The sequence below is a fragment of the Alosa pseudoharengus genome, unplaced genomic scaffold, assembly GCF_046254945.1.
Source record: "Alosa pseudoharengus isolate Yale_2024_CS ecotype anadromous, Long Island Sound unplaced genomic scaffold, YU_APseudo_1.1 YU_APseudo_1.1_scf_15, whole genome shotgun sequence".
Taxonomy (NCBI): Eukaryota; Metazoa; Chordata; class Actinopteri; order Clupeiformes; family Clupeidae; genus Alosa; species Alosa pseudoharengus.
Window position 1 is genome coordinate 5,394,091 of NW_027468620.1, and position 21,074 is coordinate 5,415,164.

General features: G+C 42.1%; 1 protein-coding gene across 2 annotated transcripts in view; it reads left to right on the forward strand.

Moving 5' to 3' along the window:
* abcc2 (ATP binding cassette subfamily C member 2) overlaps positions 1–21,074 on the forward strand; it is a 43,601-nt gene that overhangs the window by 3,423 nt on the left and 19,104 nt on the right. For both annotated transcript variants that reach the window (XM_076285333.1, XM_076285334.1), the window contains 14 exons: positions 111–342; positions 500–681; positions 1,638–1,815; positions 2,085–2,339; positions 2,774–2,839; positions 10,812–10,949; positions 11,501–11,647; positions 12,164–12,248; positions 12,462–12,528; positions 14,719–14,845; positions 15,236–15,412; positions 15,642–15,809; positions 16,293–16,470; positions 17,006–17,150. In XM_076285333.1, the coding sequence (XP_076141448.1) occupies positions 111–342; positions 500–681; positions 1,638–1,815; positions 2,085–2,339; positions 2,774–2,839; positions 10,812–10,949; positions 11,501–11,647; positions 12,164–12,248; positions 12,462–12,528; positions 14,719–14,845; positions 15,236–15,412; positions 15,642–15,809; positions 16,293–16,470; positions 17,006–17,150 (2,145 nt within the window). The remainder of the gene's footprint in view (positions 1–110; positions 343–499; positions 682–1,637; positions 1,816–2,084; positions 2,340–2,773; positions 2,840–10,811; positions 10,950–11,500; positions 11,648–12,163; positions 12,249–12,461; positions 12,529–14,718; positions 14,846–15,235; positions 15,413–15,641; positions 15,810–16,292; positions 16,471–17,005; positions 17,151–21,074) is intronic.

A 21,074-nucleotide genomic window follows, 5' to 3' on the forward strand; every position in this document is an offset into this window, starting at 1 on the left:
GTCAGCTGTACAAGCAAGGTGCTGCTGAGTTTGAAACAGCAAGACATACATTTCCTCCTGTCTTCCTACCCACATAGTTAGTAATACCCAATGGCTGTCTTGTTCTATAGCATGGTTTTCAAAGGCTACAAGAGGCCCCTGGTTCAGGAAGACCTGTGGGATTTGAATAACAAAGATTCCACCTGCTACATCTACGAGCGGTTTGAGAAAGTGATGAACGATGAGCTGGTCAAAGCCCGACACAGGTTTCAGAAACAGCTCAAGAAGGTAAAAGCCAAACAGAAAGAGGGTCCTCATCAAAATGGCCTTTCAAAAGGTGTCAGCCAGGATGTTCTAGTGATGGTAAGACCGCTAATCTGCAAATTTAGCTCATAAGTTTCAGACAACCACCACCATAGCAGAGGTAATCACAGGTATATACTCCTTAAAGTAAAAAACATCTGACGAGTGAACTTCTTGTTCTGTTTTTTTTTTTTTCTTTTCTTTTCTTCCGACCCAGGAGGAGAAAGGTAACAGTAAAGACAAGAAGAAAAAAGAGAAAAAGAAAGGTGATGAAGTGTTACATCCGAATTCATGGCTTATACAGTCCATTGTCAGGTCATTCAAATGGCCGCTCATCGAGTCTGCTTTCTTTAAACTACTATACGACCTTCTGGCCTTTGTCAGCCCTCAACTGCTCAAGTAAGTCACACAAGTGCTAGCATTAGCTAGCAACTCGCTCAACCTGGAAACTGTATATAAAAGCTTAGTGGAAAGCATCCTATATTTTATCATGTGGTATGGTAACCTAAACATCCAAAGGAGGAACAAACTGCAGAGAATAGTGAGCCTCAAAAATTATAGGGAAGCCACAAAGGCACATAAACAGTATTTATGAGGAACGCCTTACAAACAAAGCTGAGAAAAATGATTAGTAACCCCTCTCATCCACTACACAGCAAATTTGAAATCCTACCCTCAGGGAGGCGTTTTAGAGTAGGCCTACCAACAGCAAATAGAAACATCTTTAAGAAATCCTTTGTCCCCAATGCTGTGAAGATGCTAAATAACACTGAAAACCGTAGGCTACATAAAAATGGAATGTAGGGCGAGACAGACTTCAGAGTTGCAGGTTTTATGCACAGCAAGCATTTGTAGTAGGCTATATTTATCTATTTATTTATTTATTGATTACTTTTTTAAATGCAACCTTTTTATTGTCATTTTCCATGAAATGTATTGTCTGTATTGTCCGTCTTGCCGTCTTGGCTATGTACTGTTTTTAATGTCCTGTCTCCCTTGTATTCTTGTATTCGAAGAAAATTTTCACATCTGTGGATAATAAAGTTTTCGTATTCGTATTCGTATGTGCTAAATGTCACACCTAAATGGTTCTCAGAAGACTTCAGTTCAGTAGTGTTTTGTAAGGTCCGCATGGCTGTTCTTATGAAAGTTTATGTTGGTTGCACAAAGTGAACCTAGGCTTTGTTTAGATGCCATCATGAGTCAATGAATATCCTGGTCACATTGTGTGCATTTTAAATAAATGATTGACTCAGCACCTGATAGTTCATTGTAAAAGTGAATATGTAGAGCATATTTACATTTGACTGTACAGACACAAATAATCAGTAAAATGACAAGTGTTTACTTCCCAGGTTGATGATCACCTTTACCCAAGACACAAGCATCTACACATGGAATGGCTACCTGTATGCCATTTTGTTGCTGCTGGTGGCTGCCGTGCAGTCCATCTTCCTCCAGCAGTACTTCCAGCGCTGCTTTGTGCTGGGCATGAAAGTTCGCACGGCACTAATGGCAGCCGTTTACAAGAAGGTACATCCTGTCATCTTTTCCTGTCTTTTAATATTAACCCTCTATCCCCTTCTCCCTCCCTCCTTCCTTATTCAGCTCGTAACCTTTCATTTCAAAGAGGTAATTAAAATAACAGGCAATAATAGGTAATTTTTTCCTTATCCTTCGAGATGACACAGTGATGACTGATAATCTTAAATCACATTAGAGGTATTTGGCCTTCGCACTCTTGTCTCCATGTGTACAACAGCACTCAAGTTTTTGCATTAACTCCGACACTTGTCTCCCAGGCCCTAATTGTGTCTAATGACTCACGTCAAGAGTCGACGGTGGGCGAGACAGTCAACCTGATGTCGGCAGATGCCCAGCGTTTCAACGACGTCACCAACTTCATCCACCTGCTGTGGTCGTGCCCTCTGCAGATCGTTCTCTCCATCTACTTCCTGTGGCAGGAGATGGGCCCATCTGTGCTGGCTGGCCTGGGGGTCATGGTTCTGATGGCTCCCATCAACGGCTTACTGGCCACCAAATCCAGGGACTTTCAGGTAGCTGTCCGTCAAAGTTGTCTCCAAGCTTGTCACAGAGATGAGGACTCTTTTGAAAGATTGTAAACAAGATTTAAGCCCACAGGATTTTCCTTGTTCATGAATCTCACACCAATTAGTGACTGAAAAGTATAATTTAGCTAAGATTGCTGTAATTAGATGTTTTGAATTTAAGCAGGTGCAGCTTTTCCCCCCTATTTTTTCCCCTTAGACAATTTATTTTACACTGTGATGCAAGCTGTCAAACACTGCCTCTTAGTTCAGAGGATCTTCTGTGTTTGTCTGAATGTGATCACTTCAGCTGCTCTATGTCCATGTTCATTTGTCCGTGACTTGTCCAGCATGCTGCAATTGTCAGTGAGAATGACTTTATTGGTAAAGCCTGACATGATGTTATTGTAGTAATCACATTTACAACTCTGTGTCTCCTTCAGACTAAAAACATGAAGCTGAAGGACAAACGCATGAAAATTATGAATGAAATCCTGAATGGTATCAAGGTAAGAAAAACAATTCCTTAAACATCTACACTAAAATACTAAAATAGTTGCTTTTTAAAAATCTTTTACATGATAAAACTGCTTGAGCAGTATTCTCTACCTCTATTGGACTACATACCCTTCTGCACCCCTGAGGTACATTAAGTTCAGAGGACATGGGGAGAATATGAGAACATGCACACACACACACACACGCATTCATGAACACACGCAAACGCACACATAAACACACACACACACACACACACACACACACACACACACACACACACATACATAAACACACACACACACACACATACAAACATACACACACGCACGCACACACTCATTTACATACACAAAAGTTGCAAGAGTAGGGGCTGGAGTAGGATATGAGACAAATTGACAAGCGATTTATTTTTGCGGAGAGAATGTGCAGGACTGAGCGGCAGTCATATTTTGTACCGCTTTCCAGTACATCTAGTCCCGAAGTCTGACGTAGCGTTTCCATGACGGCAAAATCACTGGATCTAAACAAACTTTCGAAGTGGCTTAAATAGCATTGAATGTGGCATCATTTCTAGCTAATAAATTGTTTTAAATGTAGGCTATATCCATTTAAATGTGCTTTGCCTGCTAGGCAGCAGCTTACCCACATAACATGGATTCCCTGGCAGGTGTAATATAAAGAAACAAAATTCCAGTGGATATTTCACGTCTTCTCAAAGACTGGCGGCTGTTAAGAGTGACGTTTTTTGCTTAAAAAATAAAGCCAAAATATGTGCGTGAATTTAAGGATTTTAACCGCATGCTGTGAAGTTACATGCAGGCTCTTTTACGGTGGAAACCCATGCTAAAATAAAACTCTGTAGTCACGAATTTGATCGTGTTGGTATGAATATATGTTGTAGTATGTGATTCCTACAGTGTAAAAAAATATACTAACATCTTAGAAACGTTGTAAAATTATTGAAATAGATTAAGAAAGCCACCGCTAATGGTGATTTCAATGGTTAGATTGATTTGTTTAGATCCAGTGAAATTGCTGCCTTGGCAACGCTACGTCATGGCTTCGGTACTCTATCTACTTCCTCTGCATTAAGATAACATATGGAATGTTAAAAAGAAAGTCTTGTGGGGCCAACTATGATGCTGATAATGGAACTCTCTTGAAAGGGTCTATATAGTCCCGAAGCCATGACCAGAGAATGTCTAATAAGGAGAGAACCTTCACTCTCGGAACTCTTCCGGTGTGGTACTGCATCTAGGGGCGCTCACGGGCGAGTCCAGAATGAATGGAGGTCTAGCTGTACCCCTCAAAATCCACTTTTCTCGGGATATAATTTTTTTTCAAGTAATTTGAATATTGTATTCGAAAGGGGAGGCAAAGACAATACACTTGGTTGAGTATTATATTTTTTAAAGTCACTTAATTGTTCTAAAAAGCCTTTCAAACGTGCCAATGACGTCATTCATTAGCATGATCATAGCATAGCATAGCATCAATGCTAGCGTGTTATGGCAACAACGACCCAACCTGTAAGAAAACGAAAGGACATGACTCCCGGATTATTTCACTTTTGATTGAAAATCCATATCCATTTTGCGAAAAATAAAATAAAATCTGAGGGTTTCAGTTGTTAAATAGGTGAAAACAACAAATGTAGCCATGTAGCTCCATAGGACCCCATGTATTTTGGACTCGCCCGCGATCGCCATCTAGGTGAACTCTGGTGAACTGCAGCCAAATTCGGTTTGTATGGGATTAATAGAGAGTGGGGAGGCTCTCCTTAGGGGCTCTGCCATGACGCAGCGTTGCCAAGGCAGCAATTTCACTGGATCTAAACAAATCAATCTACCATTAGAAATCACCATAGCGGTGGCTTTCTTAATCTATTTCAATAGTTTTACAACGTTTCTAAGACGTTAGTATATTTTTTGTACACTGTAGGAATCACATACTACAACATATATTCATACCAACACGATCAAATTCCTGACTACAGAGTTTTATTTTAGCATGGGTTTCCTCCGTAAAAGAGACCTGCATGTAACTTCACAGCATGCAGTTAAAATCCTTAAATTCACGGACGTGTTTTGGCTTTATTTTTTTGGCAAAAAACGTCGCTCTTAACAGCCGCCAGTCTTTGAGAAGACGTGAAATATCCACTGGAATTTTGTTTCTTTCTATTACACCTGCCAGGGAATCCGTGTTATGTGGCTAAGCTGCTGCCTAGCAGGTAAACCACGTTTAAATGGATATATTTATTTTTATTAGCTAGAAATGATGCCACATGTCTACATTCAATGCTATTTATGCCACTTCGAAAGTTTGTTTAGATCCAGTGATTCTGCCGTCATGGAAACGCTACGTCACACTTCGGGACTCAATTAAGACTACAGATTCTGTTTAACTGCTTCCTCTGCCCACAACTGTTTCAAAATAAAAGTCTCCACAACAATAATTCCCTATTAAATAATTTGACCATTTAAACTATCCAACTACTTAACTTTTCAACTATTCCAACTGTCAGTTATCATCAACTATGCCTCTAGCCTACTATATAAAACCACCACCTACCTAGCAACCAATTTAGCAACCATTGAAATTAAGCTTCTATGTCAGTTTCCATAGCAACCAACATGATTATACTAGCAAACCACTGTAGTAACTCCTTTATTTCTGATAGTAGCTACCATGGACACCCTAGCAACAACCTAGAAACGACTTCAAGTACCCTAGCAACAGCCTAGCAACCACATTCACAGTTAAAACCTAGCAACCAACATTAACTTAGCAACCAGCATAGGAACCACCATAACTACTCTAGCAACAGTCAGTTGTCATCAACTTTGACTCCCGTCAACTGTTTCCTCTGCCCACAACTGTTTCAAAGTAAAACTCCTCACTACAATAATTCCATTTTAAATAATTTAACCATTTTAACTATCCAACTATTTAACTGTTCAGCCATTCCAACTGTAAGCTGTCATCAATTATGGCTCCCCGCCAGCTTTTTTCTCTATCTGACCTCCATCTTTTTACTTAGATTATATTTTAGACAATATTCAACAATATTTCATTCAGCAGCCATTTTTGCATTTTCATGCACTCGTAATTCCCTGGAATTACATTTTCTAGTTATATAGATATTGTAGTACTTTTTTATCAGTCTTTAAAAACTGAAAAAAAAATGTCAATGTTAAAAAATCATTTTCGAGAATGAGGATTAAATACTGGACATAGATTAAATATTGCTGTTTTTCATTTGTCTCCCTCACATTTTCATCTTACGACTAGTAAACAAAACCATATGATTTACTTGTTATACAAGAACAGAATAGAATTGAACAGAATTGAGTTCAGACTTGAGTTCGGTATTTTGGGTCCAGCCCTCCTCAACAGTCCCAGTTTGTCATGTGGCCCCTTGGGGAAATTAGTTGCCCACCCCTGATCTAGTTTGTTTTCATACCTTAGTGAAAAAGAAAGGCATGAACTACTGCTGAAAGTTTGCAGATACTATGATTAACTTAAAGGGGAATTCCAGAGGTAAAAGCAAGCAAATTGCCTGACTTTGTGTTCCGTAAGCGTCAAATCAGTGTGGACACGTTCAACTTATTCCAGTGATGTGTAGATCTGGCTGAACGTATTTGTATTGTAAGATTCAGCTAGATCTCCGCAGCGCTGCAAGATCAAACTTGCCCACTGATTTGATGCTACCAGAACATAAAGTCAGGCAATTTGCTTCCTTCAGAAACAGGTCTTATTATAACCTCTCTGTACACTTTCAAAGTTTACAATACTTCGGTCTGTCTGAAGGGCCCCTCACCACACACAGAAGTGTAATTATATTTTGAGAGCATTGTCAGTGATATAAAATAGCATTTGTTTTTTGATGTGCTGCTTGTCCCTTAGCTTTCACTATAAGCCATGTCATTATTAATGCAAAACTCAAAACTCCACCAATTAACGTAATTTTGTTAACTTAACTAAACTACCGAAAATAGACCCTGGGATGCTTTAACTCTGGAATTCCCCTTTAAAGAAATTGAATATAAATTGATAAATGCCTCTGTTATACCTTTTGTAATTTTAGATTTCCTAGAGGTGCCAATAATTGGGAGCAATGTGTTTGTATTAAAAATATTTAGTTCTTTTCTTGTTTCTCAGAACAAATTCTTCATTGTTTTTATTGTTTCATTCAATAAATCACCAAAGGATGATTTCTTATTCCTGTATTTAGTCAACTTTACCAAGGGTACCAATAATTCTGAAGGGTACTGTGTTTTTGTCACCCCCAATGGTCAAGGCCTTTACAACACATTTCACTGTATTATGGTGATTTTAGAATTAGTTCAATTGGTACACATTTTCTTTTGAACTGGTTTTAAAAACAGGGCATTTTTTGTTAATGTTTGTTTATCGTGTTGCAATTATTAGGACTTTTTTTCTAGCAACCTTGGCCTACTCCATGATGTTGATTTCTAAGAGTGATATGAATGTTGCTAATGAGCTTCACATGCCTGGAAACATGTTTAGTTTAGATTCTAGGAGGCGTCCGGGCCAGGCTAGCGGCCAGCCCAACTCGCCCAGCCATACCATCCATTCTCCTGGCAAATGTACGATCACTGGACAACAAAATGGATCACATACGACTGCTGAGATCAACGAACCGGACAGTAAGTAACTGCTGTGTGCTTGTCTTCACTGAGACTTGGTTAAATGACAACATTCCGGACTCTGCTGTACAACTGGAGCAGCTAGCATGCTATCGAGCAGACCGGGCCATTGTAAAGGGAGGTAAATCACGAGGAGGAGGAATCTGTGTTTACATCCGTGACGAATGGTGCCGGGACACTGTAGTAGTATGCAAACACTGCTCACCACTGGCAGAGTTTATGATCATAAAGTGCCGTCCCTTTTACCTGCCAAGGGAAATTACTGCGATTCTGCTAGTCGCAGTATACATCCCGCCTACCAACAACAACAACGATAAGAACGCGGCTCTTAGTGAACTATACCAGGCTGTCAGTGAACAACAGACGGCACACCCAGACGGTTTCACCATCTTCACTGGAGACTTTAACCATGCTAACCTTAAAACTGTACTTCCAAAGCTTCACCAGCATGTTGATTTTCCAACAAGAGGAGATAACATCCTGGACCTGGTCTACACTACACACAAAGGAGCATACAAAGCCACCCCCCTCCCCCACATTGGACTTTCAGACCATATCACTGTTATGCTAATGCCCGCATACAGACAAAGGGTAAAAGTGAACAAACCGGTTCGTAAGCAGGTAAAAGTGTGGCCTGAGGGAGCCTCCGATGCTCTTCAAGACTGCTTTGACACAACAGACTGGGAAATGTTTAAGCAGGCAGCCACTTACAACAACCAGACAGACATAGAGGAGTATACAGACACTGTAACCTCTTACATCACCAAGTGCATCGATGATGTGACCCACACAAAAGACATCATCACTCGGGCTAACTGGAAGCCATGGCTGACAGGGGATGTCCTCAGGCTGCTGAGGGCCAGAGACAAAGCCTACAGAGCTGGGGATGAAGCTGGCATGAGAACAGCGAGAGCCAACCTGTCCCGTGGCATCAAGGAAGCAAAAAAGGAATACACTCACAAGATAACCACCCACTTCAAAGACAGCAGGAACGCACAAAGCCTATGGCAGGGCATTCAGGCCCTCACGGACTACAAGCCCGCGCCACAGAGCTGCGAGAGCAACATCCCTCTGCTCAACAACCTGAACCGCTTCTTTGCTCGCTTTGAAGCACAAAACAGCACCTGCCCACAGAAGACCCATCCCCCTCTACATGAGCAGCCCCTGTGCCTCTCTGCCGACAGCGTGAAGAGGACACTTGCTGCTATCAACACCCGTAAGGCAACAGGTCCAGACAACATCCCTGGTCGTGCGCTGAAGGACTGCGCAGGGGAGCTTAAGGATGTCTTCACAGACATCTTTAACACTTCCCTGAAGCAAGCCATCGTCCCATCTTGTTTCAAAGCTGCCACCATCATACCTGTGCCGAAGAAAACTGCTCCATCCTGCTTCAATGACTACCGCCCTGTGGCACTAACACCCATCATCATGAAGTGCTTTGAGCGGCTTGTCATGTCACATATCAAATCCATTCTCCCCCCCACCTTGGACCCCTTCCAGTTTGCATACCGAGCCAAACGGTCTACAGAGGATGCAATCTGCTCTGCCCTCCACCCAGCCCTCACCCACCTGGAAAAAAGAGACTCATATGTGAGATTGCTGTTTATAGACTTCAGTTCTGCATTCAACACCATAATACCACAACAACTCATCTGCAAACTTGACAAACTGGGACTCAGTACCTACCTCTGCAACTGGCTACTGGACTTCCTCTGTCAGAGGCCTCAAGTAGTACGTGTTGGCAACAATACCTCAAGCAGCATCACACTGAGCACAGGGGCCCCCCAAGGCTGCGTGCTCAGTCCGCTGCTCTTCACCCTGCTGACGCATGACTGCACTGCAACCTACAGCAACAATCACATAGTGAAATTTGCTGACGACACAACTCTGGTGGGTCTCATCACCAAGGGCGACGAGACTCAATACAGGTTGGAGGTCGACCATCTGACCACGTGGTGCAGGGACAACAACCTCCTGCTGAACGTCAGCAAGACCAAAGAGATTGTTGTTGACTTCCGGAGAGGTCACACCCAACACCTGCCACTGACCATCGACGGTGCTGTGGTGGAGAGAGCGAGCAGCACCAAATTCCTGGGAGTGCACATCAGTGAAGACCTCTCCTGGACCACCAACACAGCATCACTGGCGAAGAGAGCTCAGCGCCGCCTGTACTTCCTGCGGAAACTCAGGCGAGCAAGTGCTCCACCAGCCATCATGACCACATTCTACCGAGGCACCATTGAGAGCATCCTCTCCAGCTGCATCACTGTGTGGGGCGGAAGCTGCACTGAATACAACAGGAAAGCCCTGCAGCGCATAGTGAACACAGCTGGAAGGATTATTGGTGCTTCACTCCCCTCCCTGAAGGACATTTACACCACCCACCTCACCCGCAAGGCGACCAAAATTGTGAGTGATGCAAGTCACCCCGCTCACAATCTGTTTGATCTACTGCCCTCTGGGAAGAGGTACAGAAGCCTGCGCTCCCGCACTACCAGACTCACAAACAGCTTCATACACCAAGCTGTTAGGATGCTGAACTCTCTCCCTCCTCTCCCCCCTCCACCCTCAGCTACATAACATCCTGGACATTGGACCCACAATGGCCGCCTGCACCACTCCACTTGCACACTTGTACACTTTGCAACTTGTTGTTGTTGTCCTGAAAACACAACACTTCTGCTGCTCTTACATAACTTGCACCACTATGCCACTTTATTTCTTACTTAGGTCAAACAGAACTACCTCAGCCTCTTATTGGCCTGACTTTGCACTAGTATTTTATTTTATTGACTGTCTATGCACAATTTCAACCAAATTTTGCTGCTCTTATTTTTTTCATTATATGTGCCCTCTTATTTACTTATTTACTTACTTTTTCGTTTACTTGAATGTTATGTTTGTCTGTGGACTTAAAATTGGTAAAATATGTCTTGTCTCCACCGTGGGATAGTGAGAAACGTAATTTCGATCTCTTTGTATGTCTGGAACATGTGAAGAAATTGACAATAAAGCTGACTTTGACTTTGACTTTGACTTTGACTTCTATGCCTTTAGATCCAAAGATACACCACTTTTTAATTTTGCGCATGGAAATTTCATATCACAGAGGTCAATGACTTACCTCAAAAGTCAAACTGACAATGGATCCACATCTTTAATTCAAAGCATCAAGTCAAGAACAAACCTTAAAGAAGGGTTGTTTTCATTTTGTGCACAATTTTAATTCTTAACAGCTCCACTACACATACCTTTTGTAACCCTTTCCCTCCAAATCTCTCTCTCTTCCCCACTCGCTGTCCTTTTGAAGATTTTGAAGCTGTACGCCTGGGAGCCGTCTTTCGAGGCCATCATCCTTGCTATTCGAGAGCAGGAACTGAAGCTGATGAAGAAGATTGCGTACTTCTCTTCCATCTCCACCTTCATTTTTGCCACCGCCCCAGCTCTAGTAAGTGTAAATGTAAATCAGGTTTATAGGCCAAGTATACTTGTGTATACAAGGAATTTGGTCCCTGCATTTATCCCATCCGTGAATTAGTGAACACACAGAGCACACAGTGAACACACAGTGTGAGGTGAACCACACACTAACCCGGAGCAGTGAGCTGCCTTGCTATAACGGCGCTCAGGGAGCAATGAGGGGTTAGGTGCCTTGCTCAAGGGCACTTCAGCCGTGGATGTGGGCATGGGAAAGCAGTGCTCAACCACTTCCCCCGCCCACATTTTACCTACTGGGTCGGTGATCGAACCGGAAACCCGTCGGTTACAAGCCCGAACCCCTAACCAGTAGGCCACGGCTGCCTATCATGTGAAATTTAACTACGGTATATAAGAATAACTTTATCAGTTTGTCCCTGAACTTTTCTATAGCTGTGTATTTTGTTGGTTTTGTTTCAAGTGTTGTTTTGTTTTCAATATCTTTATTTCTTATATACGTTTCTCAATTTCAAGGGGTCAGATTGCTAGTTCTGAACTGTGCTTTTGTGTTAATCATTCTAGGTTTCCATGGCAACATTTGCTGTTTTTGTTTCGGTCGATTCAGCCAACATCCTGGATGCTGAGAAAGCTTTCACTTCCATATCACTTTTCAACATCCTTCGATTTCCTCTAGCCATGCTGCCCATGCTCATTGCCGCTATGGTCCAGGTACGGAACTATTCATCCACACACTAACAACTGACACACACCACAACCACAAAGCAAGATCTGGTCTGAAAGCAGGTACGTGAATACACCTTGTGGTGCAACCTGGACACATAGTCAGTTTTGCTCCCGGGGTCATAGGGTTTCGGGTCTTACATCAGACACCCTCACCCGGGCGACCCAGCCGGGGGTGATCAGGCTCCGACTTGTGTCCAGGTAGCGCACTACGCCACGTGTCCCCCCTCCTTATCCAGAGCCACCATGAAGCCTTTTCAGCAGCTTCCAGGATGTTCTTGATGGCTCTTTCCCTGTGAAGTCCGCAAATCCCTAAGAGTCCCAGGATCCGGTGTAAAGACTGGCCTGCGAAGCCCTTGCAGCCCACTTCAACAGGCTCACACTAACAACTGACACACACCACAAAGCAAGATCTGGTCTAAAAGTAATATATGAAGGCTAAACAAAATGTTAGTGCCTTAATAACATGATATACTCACACATTTACATACATTTTTTCTGCAGGTTACCGTATCTAAAAAACGTTTGGAGAAGTTCCTAAGCGGAGACGACCTTGACAGCAACACCGTGCACCATGACCCAAGCTTTAGTATGTACACAAAGATGTGGCACATTGCTATTCCATATGCATTCACAAGATTATGATTTATAAGCTATAAAAATGGACAGCTCATAGAACATCTCTGCTAAGAAATGTCACAGGGTTAAATATAATTTGCAATCTTCGAAACAATTGATTTAGCAGGCTACTGATGCTCAGATACATTATTTCATGAATCTCTACTTTTATCTGTTTTTTTAGGCAGCGCAATCGCTGTTTCAGACGGTACCTTCTCTTGGGGAAAGGAGAATGAGCCTACCCTGAAGAAGTGAGTCCTCTGCTTTAATTCTGCATTCTGCCATCCACCCTCACTGTGTGTAACATTTGCCGTATTTATCTTAAAACAGTCCACTTAGATGATGACAAAGCATAAAAAGTTGTTTGAAAATAGGCTATATATTTTTGTTCAGGCTCATAAATCAAAACTAAAATGAATCCCATCAACCAAACAGCATGCTAGTTTGACCAATATATGGCACTCTGTATTGCACATACTGCATATCAGGTGTATACATAAGAAATTAGATCCTTTTCTAGACATTTGCTTTGTTTGATCTGTGAAGGAGGTACACATTTCATTATCAGCCATTGTTATTGGTGCCCACTGACCCACCTAACCACTCTAACAACCTAGCTAGGGGAGGCACTGACTGCATTCAAGCTGGGCTGCTTTGATGCTTTACGCTAAAGGCCAATCAGTGATTGTCAGACATGGAGTGCTGTGCCTTTGGAGAATTGTGTTGATTGTAAGCAAACAAACAAATAAACAAGTAAAATAAGCAAAGTTAAAAACCAATCTCTTGAAATGTGTGCTACCCTTAGTAATCAGGATCAGCTAATTCAGAATATTTTATAATGTATTTTTTTCACTAATTCATGCTGTGGGTGCTTCGGCTATCTGTGAATGCCTTCATTTATGTTGATGACAACCTTAACAATGTCTAAACCTAACTCTTAACCTTTCAAAATGTCTGCCCCTCATCGTTGACATACAATAGGCTTACTGAAAGTCTGTAGCAGCCTGAATCAATAATGTAGGCTAATATTTTTTTGCCAATAATGTGATAAGTTATTACATTATTAGTTGGTTATTATGTTATTGGCTAGGTTAAAAAAAAACTTTGAAAATGTAACATCTGTCAATTTATGTAATAACACACTGATATCACTTTATTTAAGGTTTATTTACTGAATATAAAGTGTCACCATGGCACTGTACAACACCCCTACACTCTCTCTCTTGGAGATAGGATTATTTATTATGACCGCCGCTAGCATTGCAGTCATAATAATAATCTCTAGGTATGGGGAAGGGTATGTGATGATGTGGGGCTATTTTAATTATTTTAACTCCAAAGGCCAAGGGAACTTTATCAGGATGCATAGTATAGTGGATCCATGAAATAACTAGCCTTTAAAAAAAAAAAATGTGTCTGTGTCTATGGGAATTTAACATAGGGTTCCTTACTTGTATTACCTGTATTTTAAGGAATAACATTTATTTACGATACATGATTCATTCACAAAGAAAATTGGCATCCTTTAAGGTTCGATTTTTCCTCATTTTTTAATTAAGACATTAAGATCAATTTCCAAAAGATTTTAGATCTAGGTGTCTTAACTTATGCACAGCACGGTATGTGCCATGGAAGTGTAATAGGCCTACTTTATATCCAATAAAATCTTAAAATAAAGCTGCAAGCAGCAGTGAGGGGGCCAAACAGCCCAACAGGCTAGAGTTGCCATGGCAACTCGATGCTACAATATTGGACATGTCAAGAAAGAAAAGAATCATGTTACTGTCCCAAATCAGTGTGCCAAATGTTAAAACTTTTTACCAGAAGGTTTTATGGGTTGCTATAGACTCCCATAGCGGAAGAAAGAAAAATCATCATCATCATAATAATAATAATAGAAAGAAAAAGTAGAAATACTATGGGTGCCTTCGCTGCCTGGCCTCCAATAAGGTGATTATTGCATTATCGGATGCAGTTATTACATTTTTACATTTTTTTTAACCCAGTAGATAACGTAATAATAACCAGCCAATAATGTAATACCATTATTACGTTATTGGCTGTTGTTACATTATTGGCCATTATAACGTTATTGCCTGCTACAAGGTCCTTATTATGCTGGAAAATGAAAATGAGATAACATCTCAACTACAGTATTTATGTGGTATTATGACCAATTTTGTCTCATTGTGTTTGTCAAGAACATACTGTTCTGGAGTCTTTGTTTAATGTTTAACTTAGAATAAGGTATGGTATCTGTATAGACATACAGTGGTCACACCTGTACTGATAAAATTGATGTAAAATAAACATTATTGTGTGTAAAAACAAATTATTTAGATCTGATCTTTAGTCATTGTAAACAAAAATGTCCACAGGTGGCCTCATGCTAGGAAATGGTCTTTCAAAATATGAATGTCTTTCTTCCTCTTCCCTTCCAGTGTATCTCTGGATGTAAAGCCTGGTAGGCTAGTTGCCGTGGTTGGAGCCGTAGGGACAGGGAAATCCTCCTTGCTGTCTGCGTTACTTGGAGAAATGCATAGTAGCACAGCTTCCATTAACATGAAGGTAACCACAGAGCGAGAGACTTGGCAGTTACTGACACATGAGTGCAAGAGCACAATGTTGACATGGCTGATAAAGCTAAAGGGCATTAAGTAGCTCATCAACAATTGATTTTGCAGTTTGCAGCCCTTGCCACTTAATCTACTAAACCCCTCTTCTACTGCACTAACCCTAACCCCCGATAAATGCACAAATAGGCTGACACCAGACATAATTTCACTGCATTTCTTACATCCAGTAACTATATGCATGTGACAATAAACTTCCTTGTATCCTTGTATCCTTGATTACTTAATGAGGGGTGCTTCCATTTTCACACTACTGCTGTCTGCTTACATTATGACATTTCTTACCATACTCCCCCCCCCCCCCTTTCTCTCTCTCCCTCTGTAGGGCTCAGTGGCCTACGTTCCCCAGCAGGCCTGGATCCTGAATGCCACGCTGAAGGACAACATCCTGTTTGGCTCCGAGCTGGAGGAGAGCAGGTACCAGAGTGTGGTCGACGCCTGCGCCCTGAAGCCCGACCTGGAGCTGTTGGCAGGTGGAGATGAGACAGAGATTGGGGAGAAGGTGACATTTTTGATACTCTCTCTCTCTCTCTCTCTCTCTCTCTCTCTCTCTCTCAGCTTACGTAACCATTATGATGTCTTTACATAAATGTGTTTACTTAATACTTCAATGTCAAAGGGCAGGAGAGGTCAGACTCTTTGTGCAATTTTATGGACACTCATTGTAGAGTAATTGTTGCAGGGGAATTGCATGATGTCCTCTAAGCATTTCTCTTATTTCTGTGTGACAGGGCATTAACCTGAGTGGAGGCCAGAAGCAGCGAGTGAGCCTGGCCAGAGCCACCTACAACAACGCCGACACCTACCTGCTGGATGACCCTCTGTCAGCCGTCGACTCACATGTCGCCAAGCACCTCTTTGAGAGGGTCATCGGGCCAAATGGACTCCTGAAAGATAAGGTGAGTTATTGCTTTCTGCACAGTGTATACCCCACAGCATATTAAGCACAATACTTGCTCCATATGAGTCTATCTATATGCGTTAATATCTTATGGTGAATGACACACACCAATGACACAGAGTGTTTTCTTCTTAGTCCTGTATGGCATAGTACTAATATCTGCCTTAATGCATCAATCAAAACAGCTTTCTCCGTATTATGTGAAGTGTTTTTAAGAGAGAGAGAGAACCTTCTCCACAATAATAATCTCAGTCTCCACTCTTATCCTTGCTTCTACATTCTTTTCTTAGATGTAGCAAGGGGCTTTGTTTTGCCATGGTTCAGTGGAACATGTAATGAATTCAGACCAATATTACTCCCCCACTCATGTCAGCTGCTCTTTTTCACCCGGCTTTCTTTATCACTGTATCCCCTTAGAATTTGAGTGCTCTCGAGATGGGATGCATCACTAAAAAAAGTCAGCATAATTGTGTTTCTGCAGACCAGGATCCTGGTGACTCACGGCATTAGTTTCCTGCCTTACGTTGATGAGATCATAGTGCTGGTGGACGGCCTGGTATCGGAAGTGGGGACTTACGAGAGCCTGAAGGCCAGTGGAGAGGCCTTCTCTGAATTCTTGTCCACGTATGCCAAAGATGAGGGCAAGAAGTCCTCAGAGGGTGAGTCCCATTAACTTTGTTTTCTAGTTCAATATGCATTTTTAGGGTCCAGTGGCTGCCATAAAATAAAGATGCATTTTGATAAATATCAGCAAAACTGACAGAGATTGGGCTCTATTAAACGACTAAATTAATAAAATAGTTTTATGATGTTCATCAGAGGAGCACCTCACAACTAGAATAAAATGAGGATAGGTTAGCATATCATATACATTGTATGATGAGGTAATAACAAGGGGCTTATATCTAGGATTATATCTAGTTGCTTACTTTTGATCTCTTTCTTTCCACCGAAGTTTGCTTCCTGTTATATCCCTAGGGTTATATTTTTTATTAAGTATTCACTATCAATTGAAAATCAAATGTAACAGAAGGGGCACAAAGCCCTTTTCATGTACTCTTTGACTCATTCTCTTTGGCTCATTATCAAATGTAAATTTCAACTATAATTGAGCCTTTTTCAACATTTTGGCTGTCCTCTTTTAGAGTGTATGTACCTTACCTGCATGTGTGCACCTGTGTGTCCTATAAACAGATGGACCTTCAGATGCTGAGGTGGACATGGTCCCTGAAGCTCAGGACCCCCAACCAGACATTTCCCCTGAAGATGTGGTGTCTGTGACCCTGAAAAGGGAAAACAGTCTGCGGCACAGCCAGAGACATGCTCAGCGCAACGGCAGGTTGGTTTTACACACACACACACACACAAACACAAACACAAACACAAACACAGACACACACACACACACACACACACACACACACACACATACACACATACTGCGGAGGCAATCTAGCACTTGCAGAAGCAAAGCAAAAACATGCACCGTGGATGCTGTTTGTATATCCGCCATGCTGTACATCAACAAACAATGCGACAGCATTCCGACTCCTGCAAGCTCACTACCTCTCACTGAAACCAACTGGAGTATTTACTGCATGTATGAATAACTCCCACCTCCACAATTTTGGCTGGTGAGGTTCATGCCTGAACACTCGACTCTGTTTGAGATCCAGTGCTAATTGCACAGACATTGTCCGGAGGTCATGTGTGAAAAGGGCTAAATTGCCTCTGTATCTCTTCTATACGCCCACCCATTCTCCCATACCCTCTTCATCACACACACACACACACACACACACATATACACACACACAAACACACACACACACAATCTCAAAAACAAAAATACTTAATATACAATTAATATTTGCCACCAAAACAGCCCCATGAAACTATGCTAGGATAAAGTTTCTAAGTTCTTCATGTTGATGCGAGGTCATGTTTTGACACGCATGAAGACTATAGGTCATAAAATGAAGAAAAACAGTTCAGATGTGTTCAGTACTGTAACACCCATTCAGCAAGCACAGCCCTCTCTGTCCCGTCAGCTGCGTCGATTACGGCCACTCCAGTCCTGCTCCACTTCACCAGAGTACTAATCACCTGTTAACTAATTAACCGCAGGCTTTATAAAAACTCTGTTTTACTTGGCACAGCGTGAGGTATTGTTTGTTCTGAACGTACTGAGCCTTGTTAGAAAACTTATTGTTAAACCACATTGAAAGATTATTGACCTTGTTCTGTGCCCTGACTACGATTCTTGGATTTGTGATTTTGGATTGTTTGCCTCTGTACTACTACTCTGTCCTACTGTGTTTTGACTTGGATTTTGTACCTGGATTTTGCTACTGGAATTGCCCTCTGATTTTGTCAAAGTAAAGAAACTGTTTGGGATCACTTAGAAATTGCCATTCCACTCCAATATAGACAGAATACCACCTACCATTATCACGGCAGAAGTTTTCAGATTACAGAATCAGAATCAGCTTTATTGGCCAGGTTTGCGTAAACAAACAAGGAATTTGACTCCGGTTAATCAGGGTAGATCAGGGTAGCCAAAAGAAGCTGAGAAGTTAAAAAATAGCCTCTCGGACAATGATCCTACAACAGTTTGGAAAGGCCTGCAACAGGTCACGAATTACAAGAGACCATCCCCCCCATCCTGCAGAAAATCCCAGACTGGCTGATGACTTTTACTGCAGGTTTGAAAAGCACCCATTTTCACACCCCTCACGCACAATAGGTCGCCCCACCCCCCCCCCGATAACAATCTGCAAGAAGGATGTGTACCGGTGTTACATGGCAACTGGCACCCATGTAGTACGCTACATGCCCGTTGGTGACGTTTCACGAGTGATGACGTTTCTTCCATTCTTTCATCCCGTGAGGGAAGTTTGGTCTCTGCATTTAACCCAATCCGTGAATTAGTGAAACACACAGTGAACACACAGTGAGGTGAAGCACACACTAATCCCAGCGCAGTGAGCTGCCTGCAACCACAGCGGCACTCGGGGAGCAGTGAGGAGTTAGGTGCCTTGCTCAAGGGCACTTCAGCCGTGGCCCACTGGTCAGGGCTCAAACCGGCAACCCTCCGGTTACAAGTCCAGAGTGCTAACCAGTGGGTCACGGCTGCCCCACATGGATTTGTCACTTTCTGATGAAAACTGGAGACGAACAAATACAAATATGCATGAGATATTTAAATGTCAAAATTGTCTGTAGTACGCTACATGCACTGGACCATAAATATGCCACCAAAAAAATAAATACCTACATAGCCTAATAACTCCACCTGGGTATCGAACCTGCCTCCTAAATGAAACTTACATGATAACCATTCATCTACGTACTTGCGCCACGAACCAGCTGACAAATCACAGTGAAATTTACTTGAGTTTGGCTATACAATTAAAAGAAGTCAGCTGATATATGTTATTATGATTGTAGCAGGTTAACACGGCTGATCGTTGTATATGGCTACTGTGTTGTCTCGTTACAGCAGTTGCCCAAGCCAGTAGGTCTTCAAAGTATCATGGTCCAGTTTTCAAATGTTGACTGCTGGTCAGCCTCTCTATGGCCACCTAGTCTACCTGTAGCCTAAATTGAGGAAGCATTGCTGGTCTAAAAATAAATAAATAATAATAGTAAAAAACTGTGAGGGGCGAGAATTGAACCCCATGTCGACTGGCGTGAAATAGTAATGTGTAGGCAATAACCTTTTGCACCACCGGAGAAGCACCAGTTTGTAAATTGAGAAATAAAATATGGACACGTTGTAGACTTCTCCTGCCCATTGCAGTGTGCGTTTCAATGCCTGTGTTTCATGAACTGAATTCTTAACAGAATAGGCTGGACAAAAGGATACACAATTAGGCAACACATTTTTATTTGATTTATTTGCTGGCGTTCATTTGCCTCTACAGACACTTCAGGTAGGAGTGGCCACAGCCTGGTAAACCTAGCCATGATACTACTAAATGGCTTGGGCAAGTAGCAGGATAACATGTTAGCCAGATAACATGATCAGCTATGTTAACTTGTTACGATGATAATAACATTAGCTGACTTCTTTTAATTGTACAACTCAAGTCGGTTTCTGTATGTGCCGTCAGCTGGTTTAATTTATGCTATTTAGATGTTTGTTTTTTGGGTGGCATATTCATGGTCCAGTGCATGTAGTACTACAGACAATTTTTACATTTAAACATGTCATGCATATTTGTGTCTCTAGTTTATATCAGAAAGTGACAAATCTTTAAGCAGCCGCATCTGTCAAAGACTTGTCATCAATCGTGAAACGTCATCAACACAGCCAGTTAACATGGGAGCCAGTTGCCATGTAACACTGGCTCTTTCAGAAGCAGAAGATCAAGAAGACTCCAGGACCTGATGGTGTGTCCCCCTCTTGTCTGCGTGTCTGTGCTGAACAGCTGGCGCCAATCTTCACGCAGATCTTTAACCAGTCCCTGGAGCTGTGTGAAGTGCCCTCCTTCTTCAAATGCTCCACCATCATCCCAGTCCCCAAAAAATCCTCCATCACAGGATAAATGACTACAGGCCCGTTGCCCTGACATCTGTGGTCATGAAATCCTTTGAAAGGCTGGTGTTGAGCCATCTGAAGGACATAACAGGACCCCTGTTGGACCCCCTGCAGTTTGCCTACAGGGTCAAGTCAAGTCAAGCCAAGTCAAGTCAAGAAGAGTGCAAAAGGGTTCTCCAATGTTTTCTCAGTTAGCCTTTTAAATATCAGAATGTGCCTTTGGAACATTGGATGAATGGTTGCTGATAATGGGCAATGTAGATATTGCATTAAAAATCATCCATTTCCTTCTACAAAGGTCGAGAACCCTTTTGCAATTATGTAAGCACATAATGTAATCTGAAAATTGCTGCCCTGATTTAAAAAAAACAATGCAACTGATCTCAGCTGGTATTCTGCTTATTCTATAATGGAGTAGAATGGAAAGTTCTAAGTGACCCCAAACTTTTTTTTTTTAAGTATATTTTTTTGGGCTTTTATGCCTTTTTTAATGCGACAGGATAGTGGAGAGTGACAGGAAGTGAGTGGGAGAGAGAGTCGGGGTGGGATCCGGAAAGGACCACGGGGCAGCAATCGAACCCGTGTCGTCGGCGTACGGTGCAGGTGCCCCAGCCAGTTGCGCCACGGCTGGGGCCGTGACCCCAAAATTTTGACCGGTAGTGTATAGTGTTTGCCCAGCTTAGAAAAAGCAGACTGTATGTTCCCACAATATAGAGTTCC